The 12,327-nt window shown below is 48.7% G+C and overlaps 1 protein-coding gene across 1 annotated transcript in view; it reads left to right on the forward strand.

Annotated features, from left to right (window-relative positions):
* Nucleotides 1–12,327, forward strand: part of Phgdh (phosphoglycerate dehydrogenase) — a 34,893-nt gene that overhangs the window by 5,948 nt on the left and 16,618 nt on the right. The window contains exons 2-5 of the mRNA XM_004646178.2: nt 4,133–4,284; nt 6,093–6,158; nt 8,472–8,526; nt 8,631–8,729. Coding sequence (XP_004646235.1) covers nt 4,133–4,284; nt 6,093–6,158; nt 8,472–8,526; nt 8,631–8,729 — 372 coding nt within the window. The remainder of the gene's footprint in view (nt 1–4,132; nt 4,285–6,092; nt 6,159–8,471; nt 8,527–8,630; nt 8,730–12,327) is intronic.

The raw sequence follows: 12,327 nt of genomic DNA on the forward strand, positions 1-12,327 counted from the left end.
TTTTTGTATCTCCTGATAATAGCTATTTTTTCTGGGGTAGAGAAAATCACAATGCTGTTTTAATTTGTATTTGTCTAATGACCAGTGATCTGAGCATTTTTATTGGCCATTTGCACTTCTAGAAGCATCTCTTCATTTTAATTTTTCATTATTTTGATTAGGTCATTTATTTTGAGGGTTTAGATTTTTTTGAGTTCTTTCATGGTATAGCTGGCAAAAAGCTTTTCCCGTTCCACAGGTTGTTATTTCACACAGTTGGTTGTTTCTTTGCTGTGAAGAAGCTCCTCAATCTGTCATCCCATTTTTTTTTTATTTTTTTTATTTATATTTATTTATTGTGTGTGTGTGTGTGTGTGTGTGTGTGTGTGTCTGTGTGGCCAGCTCAGCCCACCAGGGGGCGGGGCTGGCTGGCATGTGGTGCTGGGGGATCGAACCGTGGTCCCTGTGCTTTGCCAAGCTTGTTCCAAAGTAGGTGCTTTAGACCACTGAGCCATCTCTCCAGCCCTGTCATCCCATTTTTTAATCCTCTTTTTTGTTGTTGATATAATTTCTTGTGCAATAGGTATTTTGTTAAGAAAGCCCTTTTCTAGGCCAGGGACATAGGTCAGCAGCATAAGCACCTGCCTGGCAAGTGCAAGATCCCGAGTTCAGTTTCTGATACTGGGAAAAAAAAAAAAAAAGAGATTTTTATCTATTTTATTTTCTAGCAGATTGTTTCTATTTTAATATTTTGATTCATTTTTATTTTATTTTACTACACAGTGAGAGACTTGGGTCTAGATTCAGTCTTCTGCATGTGGCTAACCAGTTTTCCGAGCATAATTTTTTACAGAGGCAGGCTTTCCTCAAGCGTATGTTTATTGACACTCCATCAAAAATCAGACGGCTGGGACCAGTGGGATAGCTCAGCTGGCTAAAGCGCTGCTTAGGCAAGCTTAGGCAAGCTCAGGGACCTCGGTACAATCCCAGGTACCTTATGCCATGCCAGCCCTGGGACAGGCTGAGCCAGCCAGAGTCTGGGCACACCTGTAATCCCAGCACTGGGGAGGCTGAAAGCAGAAGATCGCCAGGAGTCCAGGCTGTATAGTGAGACCCTGTAACAACCAAATACATTTTAAAACTCAGCTAGCTGAATGTGCCTGCTGCTGCTATTTCTTCAACCTTTCTTCTATTCCATTGATCCACATAGATTTTGATACCAGGACCACGCTAGCTGTTTTGTTTTGTTTAAATCCTTGTAGCTTTGTAATATAATTAGAAATTCAGGATTGTGATGCCCCTGTTTTACTGTTGTTGTCCAGGATTGCTTTTGCCATTCTGGGTCTCTAAGTTCCATATAAACTTTAGGATTTTTTTTTTTTTTCTAATTCTAAGGGGAATGCTATTGATAGTTTGATTGGCATTACATTTAAATGTGTATCCGTTTTAGTAGTATAACCATTTTTAAAAATCATTTATTTATTTATTTGTCTGGTACAGGGCCTCGCTATACAGCTTGGGCTCAGAGTGATCCTCCTGTCTCAGTCTCCCCAGCGCTGGGATTACAGGTGTATAATACCATGCTGAGCTGCCTCCCCAGCCCAGTGCTGCTTTCCACAGGCAGTTGAGAACTTGAGCTTGGGTCTCTCAGAAGACGTGGGTGTGGTCCCAGCTTCTGCAATCTTCCATTTGTGGGACTTCAGCAAGCATGTTTGTTGGAATACTTGTCTCAGAGTTAAGAAGCACAACACCTGACACAAAGAATTTGCTCACAAAGTGAAAGCTGTCAACATCAGTAAATCCCTCCAAGGGATTTGCGTTTGGTTTCTAAATCCAACTGGCCCTGTCTGATGCTGGCCTTAGCATTTTGACACCTTGACAAGCCCACTAGCTCTTCCTTAGTTACAGCCTCAGTGTTTGCCTCTGGCACTGACTTCCCCGGGTGCTTCTGTCTAATTTTCAGTTTGTAAGAGTGACTTAGGCAGGTCACCTCTCAATGCCCCTGTTTTGAAAAAGGATGCTATTAGGTCCCTTCTCTTAGGAGCTGTGACAAGGATAATGTAAAACAACTGGCATAATACCTGCACCAGTGGGTGCTCAGCAAGCAGTTTATGTCACCGCACTGCGGGACCGAGGCTGGTGAGATTGTACTGTGGAGATTAAGAATACAAACACAGACAGTGACTTATCACAGGGTGTTTGCAACAAAATTCTTGTTTTAGGAAGCTGAAATACAGCTAAGAAAATCAAACTACAGGTCAAGGAGAGGAACATCGAATATGAAACATCTTATCCTAGTGATCAGAACAAAAGTGGAGTTTGAGAGAAAAGTCATCTCATCCGGAGTTTTTGTGGAAGAAAAGCTTATTGTGGTTGAAAAGTCTGTAGAGTGGGGCCAAGCAGAAGAACCCTGTTCTCTGGCCCCGGAGCAGCGGACCTGAGTGGGGGACAGGCAGCAGCCTGCCCTTTCTTTCCAAGCATTGGCTGCTGTTCTTCTAGGGTGCCGAGGGGCTCACAGCACCCTCCAGGTACGCCCAGCGTTGGGCCCACCTCCCTTGACAGATGCTCTGCTGATGAATGCTGGCGAGTCAGTATTTAAGGTCTGTGGGCCCAGACCATTTCATAATCATCCTACATCGGTCTAGCTTCATGCCAGATGCACGTCGGGGACATAGTACATGGAGGAAAGGAAAGGAGGTGTGGGAGAGGGAAAATAGGCGGCTTTGTTGGGCTTCAGTTTCTCACCCTCAGAATGAGCCTGGGCCGGATGCCTGAAAGTGTTTTTTGCAATGTCCAGCTTTGAGGTCCTCTTTCAGACCACAGCCGTGACAGGCTTGGGCACTTTCAGGCAGCCAGCACGGAGCTCTGCTTCCAGACACAGCCCTAAGCAGCGAAGACAGGAGAGGCACAAACTGCTGTTGAACCATCAGTGCACCTGGATGCAGACCGAAATGCTGTGTGCTTCCGCCTAAGCGTCATTGCTCTGCTCTCCTCCCTAGAGATAAAGTGCTCTTTTTTTTTGTATTTTGGGGGAGGGTATACAGGGTCTCACTACTAGATCGGACTCTAAGTGATCCACTTGTTTACAGCCTCCCCAGAGCTGGGATTATGAGCACTCGCCACCCCTGGTCTCAATTGCAGTGTCAGTGCTCCCCGAGGGCGGCCCCGGCACCTCAAGCCAGGGTCTCAAACTCCCCTCCCCCCTTCTCTGCTCTCTTTGCATTTAATTTGTTAATGTTCCCTGGAACGTAGTCCCGGCCCTTCTGTACAACAGAGTGGTAAACCTTTACTGAGGCTCACTGAAAGTTGTGCTCAGGGCAAGTCTGTGCCAACAAAAGACAAGACACAGAAAAATGTATAGGGTGACAGAAAGGTAAAAGCGCTGCGTACAGGTCATGGCACACGAGAGCAGCAATAGCAGCATCGTGTGGATAAAGAAGGCATTTGGTACTGAAAGGCTGCGCACCTCGGCCCAGGTACCACCCTCTGAATCACGAGGTGCGACCTACAGAGTGCTTGCTGGATCATCTGCCCTTTATTTAACTTAGTGTCCAGAAGAACTGGCAATGTCCCTTTCTTCTTGCGCACTAGAGGCCGAAGTTCAGATTCGTTGCTGGTAAGGGGTGAAGGGTGGATTTGAACCCAGGTTGGACTGATGGTGGAGCATTCCAGATGTGTCTACAAAACACATTGCCTTTCTTTCTTGGACTGTAACCACAGTCATCCGGCCCGTAGGAGCTCCCACTTTGAGCAGAGCAGTGTGCAGGAGTGTTAGGATTTTAGGGAGCTGCCTAGGAAGTGGTCTCTTAACTTTGACCACCCTTCTGGGCCCTCCCTGGGCTCCGCATGCCCCTTGTGGTCCCATCTCCAGAGAATGAGCCAGATGACCAGAGCCTGTGGGCTGATATTGTCACTTGTTGCCTGCCAGGAAAAGCAGCACAGGATTCAAGCTGTAGTCTCAACTCCAGAGGAAAATGTAGCATGAGCCCTGATCTTCGCGGTGGAGAGCATGCGCAGCTGCTGATGTGGGAGCGGTGGAGAGCATGCGCAGCACACTGACTCGCTGTGTCTCCTAACCAGGAGCAAGCCTCGCCCTGAGGCTTCAGAAGTTCTTGCAGAATGGTTTTGTGGATCCAGATGTTTTTCTCCTTAGGACTGTGAAGGGCTCATTGTCCGCTCGGCCACCAAGGTCACCGCTGATGTCATCAATGCAGCAGAGAAGCTCCTGGTGGTGGGCAGGGCTGGCACAGGCGTGGATAACGTGGATCTTGAGGCTGCTACAAGGAAAGGCATCCTGGTCATGAAGTAAGTCATGGGGCTGAGGGGTGGATGCCAAGGCCACCTGAAGAGAGAGGGAAGATCTGGTTTAGAGAAGTGAGTTAGATGGAAGAGCTTTCAGCACGACGCTGTGAGCCCTGGGGACATCACACTTACAACTGAGGCATTCCCAAAGTCCGCGAGATGGAGACTCTGCGGAACCTCAGTGAGTTCCACAACCCACCCTTACAGAGGGCTTGCGCCTTTGCAGGCAGCCTGGGCATCAGGGGACTCAGGGAGTTTATCTGCCTTCTCTGCTCCAGCCAGGACCCTCCCTCTCCACTGGCCTTTTGTGACTGGTTTTATTAGCTCAGCTCTGCACTGTTCTTCCACCTTGCTACAGATCCACAAACCTTCTACTGGTTTGACTCCATCCCTTCTCTTCCTCACATCCCTGTTCCTTCTGGAACTAAGACCTCGTTTTATCTTTCAACATTCCAGGCCCAGAAGTAAGGAGGGTTCTCTTACAAGCTCTTCGGGCAGACGCCCAGGGCATATGGTCACTATCCTCACACCAGTGCAGCACTGTACCTGCTCAGGCACCAAGGTGGTGTGCAAAGCCGTCCCTATGCTCCGCTGTGAGCCCAAGCCCTTCCTCCTCTCCAGGGACCTCACTGTCCTTGAGATTGTTCCCTTCCCCCTTTTCCATTTTTCCCTAGAGGGTAAGGGGTTAGCTGACTGAACATCTGACTCAGGTCAGCATCGGAGGGTAGAAGTGTTAAAGGATAACTCATGCTGCACTCTTGCCCTGGACCCAGAGACAGTGAACCCCAGTCCTCACCTCTGCCTCCTCCCCCACCACAGGCTGTTCGCTGGCAGAGAAGGGGAAGCCTGGTGGTCTTCCAGAAAGACAGGGGGTCCTTTTAGCACCTCTACAATCACTTGAGTTTTTCTCTTTGTAACCTTCATTTCTAGGAATCAGAGACCCCAGTAAAGGAAGGAAGGAAGGTAAACATGTGTGTTAAATTCTTTCAACAACATAAAAAGAAAAAAGAAAAAGAAAAAGTTTGAGTTGCAGTCTCAGTTCTCCTTTTTTTTTTTTTTTTTTTTTTAATTTAGTACAGGGGCTACAGGGTCTCACTATGTAGATCAGACTCCTCCTATGTTCAGCCTCCCAAGTGCTGGGATTACAGGCACCACCACCAATACCCATTCTCAATCACCATCTCAGTGCACCTTGGGGGTGGGGCTGGCATGGTCACTGGGGACCAAACCCCAGTCCCTGTATCTGCCTAAGCAGGTACTTTAATCCACTGAGCTATCTGGCCAGCCCTCAATTCTCCTTTCTGTAAGATGGGCAGAGGCAGTGCTCCTTGTGTGCCGGAGAGTAAGGAGGCCTCCTCACTTCAGAATGTGAGGAGGAGAAGCTGGGTCTGTGGTGATAGAAATCTTAGCTTTGCTTCTTAATACAAGCCAGGTTGGGTACGGGGTGGAGTCCTGTGGACGAAGTCTGGCCTCTGAATTAGGTGGCCTGCCTCGGCCTTCGTGGACTCAGCCTCAGTAGGATGAGGCAGCAGGGAATTGGGACTTCTGTGGGCAGAAGGTCCTGTGGTGTGGAGAGGGGAAAGGGCTGAGCCACAGGTGCACCTCCTGATCCTGTGGGACACTCCTCTGCCTTAGGGGAACTGAGAGTTCCAGGGAGAGGGATCCACGTGTTTCCCTGATGGTGTCCTTCTGTGTGGGAAGAGAAGGCCAGGGAAAGGCAGTCCCCTTCCAGCCCTGGGACCTGGGGTGGGACAGTGGAATACAGGGTCTGGGGGCCCTGACCGATGTCCCCTCTTTCCTTTGGCCTTTAGCACCCCCAATGGGAACAGCCTCAGTGCTGCAGAGCTCACCTGCGGGATGATCATGTGCCTGGCCAGGTGAGTGCCCGTCCTCCCCGTATGTCACTGATTAGGATCTGCCAAGCAAACTGGTGCTGGGGAATGCGGTGGTATGCAGACCACAGAGAACCTTGGGCGTGGCCAGCCATCCGCATAGCCTTGTTATGCGGGTGCACAGCGCAGAACCCAGGTAGTAGGGAGCACATGTGAGGGAGGGAGGACTCAGATCTACTGCTCATTACTTAGAATCAGGCCCATTGGAAGAATGTGCTCGATGCACCCTGCCTTCTGTCTCTTTCCAAACCTTCCCTGCTCAACATTTGCAGTGCTGTGTTTTCTCCTTGCTCCGCTACCTAGGACATCCTTCCTCATCTTTGTCTAGGTACCTCTGCTGGCTTTTCAATTCAGCGCCAGTGTTAGTTCATCTAAGAAGCTCTGTCTGGTTTCCCTCACTGGGCTATGTTCCTTGCACAGTCATGCAGCCCCTAAAGCTTCCCTGAGTCTATGTTGTAACAGCATTGGAATAAACACCTGCTCCCTGCCTACCTGTGGATTCGTAACACAGTGGAGCTCAAGTGGCCAAGTCTCCTGCTCTTCCAGCAGCCAGTGTAGGATTGCCTCTTGAAAACAAGAGGCAGCCCAGCGACCAATGGATGTAGCCACACATAATGTGTAATACGCCTATTATGTCAGGAAGTCATTTAGCAAAATGAGGTGCTTCCATTGCATGGCATCGTATTTCTGTGACCAAGAGGAAGAATGAACCTCCCAGTAAACATGGGAGGAAGCTGTTCCAAGTCCCTTAGAAGATTCTTGGATCCTTAAACTAGGAGGTCAAAGTGACCAGTACTTCTGACTTCCTGCTCAGGCCAGAATTTTTCTGGGACCAAGATATTTCCCTTTTCCCATATCAAGAACTGTTCTTCCTTTTGTGGCGGAAGGACCCAAGGAGTAAATCTTTGCTCTGACTCCGGCCAAGATGCCTACATGAGACCTCAGGTATTCAGTGCTATGTACTGGTGAGTGAAGGGAGGATGGGGAAAGGGAGGGACAGGAGCTCTTTGAAGAGCACAATGCGCTCAGCCTAAGAGGATCTTCACGCTGCCCCAGAACACATCGAGGCTATGTGTCCCTCTGCTTGGAGGAATATTAAAGCCTGTTTTATTTGCACTATGAAGTTCAATGCTCTCTCTTTCTCGCCCCCCTCTTTCTGAGTGGGGAGGGATCTTGGTGCTGTGTTCTATTTAATTAATTCCCTTTTTCCCCTGGAGGAAGAAGGAAGGGATTTGAAATCAAGAGTAATTTCCCTCCTATTCCAGGACCAACTTCACTTAAAGAAGTAAGCTAAGTACTAGAATTTAAAGGAAATTCCTTCATCCCAGCCACTCATCTGTGACCTCCCTCATCAAAGATACATGAAAACTAAGAAACAGACACCCCATTAAGAAGGGACTCTGTCTCACTGCAGTCATGTGATGGCAGGGGTGGGCTCTGTTCAGTCCCTGTACCTCCTTCCAGGTAGTTAGCAGTTTTTGATAAACCAGGGAACCTAATCATTTCTTCTAGAGTCTAAAATAAAGAAGATGCTGCTTACTCTTCGTTTCTTATCTCCTTTTTGCTGCAGAGACACCTATGAGTCATGTGTGTATAACATGCCTACCTTCTGACCACTAACTTTCCCCAAACTGCAACTTCTGTCCTCCATAGAAAATGTGGAGGTTCAGGCCTCCGTATGGATCAATAGGAAGAAATAAGTTGTGGGGTGTGTACTACACGGGGGTGGGATGGAACAGGAAGGTGGTGTAGATGCTCCATGCTGGGAGCAGGACAGAGTGGAAGGGTCTGAGCTACGGTGCCCGCACACCCCAGACTGGGCCAAAACTGTTGAGGCTTAAAAGACTGTCAAGGAAGAACAAGTCAGGGGTCTCCTTGGTAATAATGAAGGATATCAAAAGTTATGTCCTGACAAGGTAGGAAAATGAAGATAATTCCTTAGATTTTTGGATAGAACATTTGATGTCATCAGAGCCCCCATGTCCTGTTCTTTTATCCCTACAAGCTCCATTGTTTGGAGGCAAGAACTCTGCTAAAGTCATTCTCGTTGCTACCTCAGCAGCTGAGGTGGATGAGGATCTCATCCCATTCTTCTCACTGAAGGCAGAGCTCCCAGGGTTCCCAAATCGGGTCTTTCCAAGTGTTTCTTTCTCCCACCCTTACCCCCACCCTCCAGAACTCACAGACCCACACTGAGCTTGATTTCTGGGAAGGCGGCCAGGACAGGTGTCTGTGCAGCCTCCTCCCTGGGCTGGTGGGGGCCTGGGTGGTCCTGCTGAACCTGTTTTATCTGTGCAGGCAGATTCCCCAAGCCACGGCTTCGATGAAGGCCGGCAGATGGGAGCGGAAGAAGGTGAGCAGCAGCTTGGCCCTGCCCTACGCGGCCGGGAGCAGTGCCTGAGTCCACTCTGGGTGCTGACCTGGGCCTCTTCTTGCCCTCTTTCTGTCTCACTGCAGTTCATGGGAACAGAACTGAATGGAAAGACCCTGGGGATTCTCGGCCTGGGCAGGATCGGAAGAGAGGTGGCCATCCGGATGCAGTCCTTCGGGATGAAGGTAAAAGGACACCACACCCCTTGGATTTGAGGCATTCTCCTACCATTTTGGAAGTGTAGCCAAGCTAGGGAGAAGCCAAAACCTTTGTTCCAGTTCAGTCTTTAGAGCCCTTTACTAAATAAGCAGCAAAGCCATGAGTAGAGAGGATGCTGACCTGCTGTTTGGGATGCCCAGTTGAAAAGCTAGGAAGAGAGAGGGAAGGTCCTTTGGCTCCCCAAAGAACTAATACCACTGAGTGCCTTTCAGTGGGGAGATGGACAGAAGACAGAGGTGTTTTGTTGAGATAGGATCTCCCTGTGTAGTCCAGGCTGGCCTTGAATTCGCTATAAGATTGAGCTCTCAATTGTGTTCCTTCCTCCTTCTCCTTCCTCCTCCACTCCTCCTTTTTTGTAGTACTGGGGATTGTGAACCTTTCACACTGAGCTACTTCCCCCTAGCACTGGGATTACAGGCTGCACCACCATGCCCAGTCTCAGTGACTGGCTCAGCGTGCCCAGGGGCGGGGCCAGCACAGCATAAGGGATTGAACTTGGGTCCTTGAGCTTGCCTAGGCAGGTGCATAGTCCACTGAGCTATCTTGTCGGCCCTTCCTTTTTGCTCTTAAGCGGTGGCTCACTAACTTGTCCAGACTGACCTTGAATCTTCAATCTTTCTGCTTCAGCTTCCTACAGTGCTGAGATGGAAAACGTGGGCCACCACACCCTGCTTTTCCTCACTCTCTTCCCATTATTTCCATCCCTCTTACTTGCTTTGAGTTAGAAGGAATGGTATTGGTTGACATCAGAGGCAGAGACAATTTTATGTTGATGTCCAGAATTTGTAAATACACCCTTAAGGACCCATAACAAATGGATGATAGCCCAGAACCTGGACATCCACCTATGAGCACAGGGAATATCTTCCTCTCCCTGCTCCCCCCACAGATAATGTTTCCTGAGCACCCGGACTAGAAACAAGAGGCATATTTATCTAGGTGCTGGAGGGAGATGGCATAGCCCGGCAAGATCGTTGATCATGAAAACAAACCACAGCCCTCTCTCTGCTCAGGGGTGGAAGGATGCCGTGAGCTACCAAGAACATTTTCTACTATTTCATCTACTGTGAGAATCAAGGTCAAAGTTGAATCTGCAAAAAAACTGATTTTCTAAAAGCAGAAGTCAAAGGTTAAGTGTCACTCAGAGCTCAGAGGAAGCCAACCTGGTGATGCTGCCACTGACTAATAGTGATTTGGGCTCAGATGGGAGCCAACGTTGTTGGCCTCTCCCGTTGTCCTGACTTCCCTTCCCCCCAGCATCACCAAACACCAGATTCCTCTAGTTGGAGATCTCTCATTTCAAGGAGACTTTGGAAGTGACTGAGTCTCATCAAAGGTCCCCACCTCATCTACTGAATAATGGCAGAGACCTGGCAGCTCTCTGCTCATCTCTTACCTCCTCTCTGCTGCTCACTGATGAGCTACCCTGGAGTCTGTCTGGGAAGGGCGGGAACCTTGAGTGTCAGCATCAGTTGCTGTCTCTCGGGCCTGAGTTTGGTCTGGAGCTGTCTGTAGCCTGCTCGTGGTGCAACCGTGTCCTGTGTTTCTGGGTGCTCTGCCAAGGATCTGCCTGAACATTGTGTTGCCACCACAGCCTTGTGGGGCGTTGCCTTCCCTCGGGGTTTCTGTCTCTGGAGGGTTATTCTCAGTTGGCTTGATTTTCAAACACACTCTTCACATTCTGTGAACTCCTAAAATGTGCTTCAGAATGTCTCCCTGCCCCAGTTCCCCCACTCTGCCTGGGCCTGTCACTCTGCAGTGTCCCCAGTGGCTGTTCTTTATGCTCACTGCTTGCCTTGGCCCGGATCCCATATACTTGTCTGGGTCCTTACGAGTTTTGTCTTAGTAAAGAGAGAGCCCAACCTGTATTACCCAGACTTGTGTCCAACCTGTGGCCTTCATGCTGCAGCTCTCAGAGTTCTGGGATTACAGGCGTGTGCCACCATGCCCTGCCTCCAGGAAGATTAGTGAGCAAGTTATGAAATACATAGCCTATCATTATCCAGACAAAAAAAAACAGTAATCAGTGTTCATTAAACATGCGTTATTTCAAACCAGCCCTATTCATTTGGAAACTTATTAAACTGGTAAACCGTGCAAATTTCCAGATATCATTTGTCCAGCACTAATTAAATTATATTTTAATCATATAATAAATAAATGCATTTTCATAAAAATTATGACATGGATAAGGGCCTCCTTTGTCCCCTTTCAAATCCAGTATCCTTCTAGTGACACCGGTTTGGTGTGTGTCACCCCCAAACTGTTTTTGTTTTTGGTGCATTTATATAAAATGCAAACAGCTCCATGTCTGTGCCTGATTCTACGCCTGGAGAGAGTACAGGATGGTTTGTGCTGTTGGGATAAAAATGTTTGTCTTAGAGTAACTCACACTGCCATTCTTCTAAACTTTTTTGTTTAAAATAATGAATATTTTCCATCCCTGGGCCTGCTGTGCCGGCCCTGACCCCGTGCGTTCGGAGACTGACATTGAGACTGGGTGTGGTGGTGCGCGCCTGTAATCCGAGCTCTTGGGAGGCTGTAAACAAGTGGATCACTATGACTCCTATCTAGCAGTGAGACCCTGAAAGCCCAGTAGACCTTTCCCTAAAATGCAATAATAATAATAATCATAAGCATAATGAATATTTATACTAGTTGCCACAACCCTGGGCTTGCTGCTAGCTCTCTGAAAGTGATCAGTGAAGAGTAGAAGGGACTCTGTCTGGAGACACTGTCCAGGACGGCGCAGGCTGTGCCTTCTCTATCATGTAGCCAACAGCCCGGGTCATGTGACGTTCGCCAGGGGGTGGAGCTAGGAGGTGTGGTCAGTGAGGGCTACACAACTATAATCTTAGCATAGGCTGAAGCAAGAGGGTCCTAAATTTGGGCCCAGTCTGGACAATTTAATGGCTTAGTAAGACACTGTTTCAAAAGAAAAAACTACTAAAAAGAGCTAGGTGTAACTCAGTGAAAAAGCCTTGGAAAGCTGAGGCAGCGGGACACTTCCTTCTGCCCCTCCAGGCTGGGTCCTGGCTCCTGAGAGGGGAGTAATGACAGCGTGCTGGGCACTGACAACCCAGTCAGCATGGCCGGGCTTCTCTGTCCTCTTCCTCTAGCATTCCGCACATGAAAATGCATCTGGAGGAAAGAAAATGGGAGCATTGTTGCAGCCAGCCTCGGCCGGCCGGCACACAAAGACCACTTGTCAGGATTAGGGAGGGGGTCCCAGCTGCTAGCCGGACCATTTCTCCCTCCTCAGCAGCACCTGCAGAGAGCGGCAGTGTCTGAAGAAGAGCCCGGTGCTGGGGGACCGGGAGGTGTTCAGCGGGCGGGAAAGGCAGCCTCGTCCCCGAAGCCTCTGCCAGTGGCCAGTGTGCAGTCCCTTGACTTTGCTTACTCTGCAAAGCTGATGGTGAAAATGTGATCCAGAGCTTTAGTCAGAATCTTCTTTATTTTTATTTCCTGAAGGTCTGTGTCTGAAGTGGAAGTCCTATTTTATATTATATTCTTTTTTTAAATTATATTTTAAAATAATGTTTATATTCCACTAGTCTTGAGAAT

The sequence above is a fragment of the Octodon degus genome, unplaced genomic scaffold, assembly GCF_000260255.1.
Source record: "Octodon degus isolate 3935 unplaced genomic scaffold, OctDeg1.0 scaffold00257, whole genome shotgun sequence".
NCBI classification, from domain to species: domain Eukaryota; kingdom Metazoa; phylum Chordata; class Mammalia; order Rodentia; family Octodontidae; genus Octodon; species Octodon degus.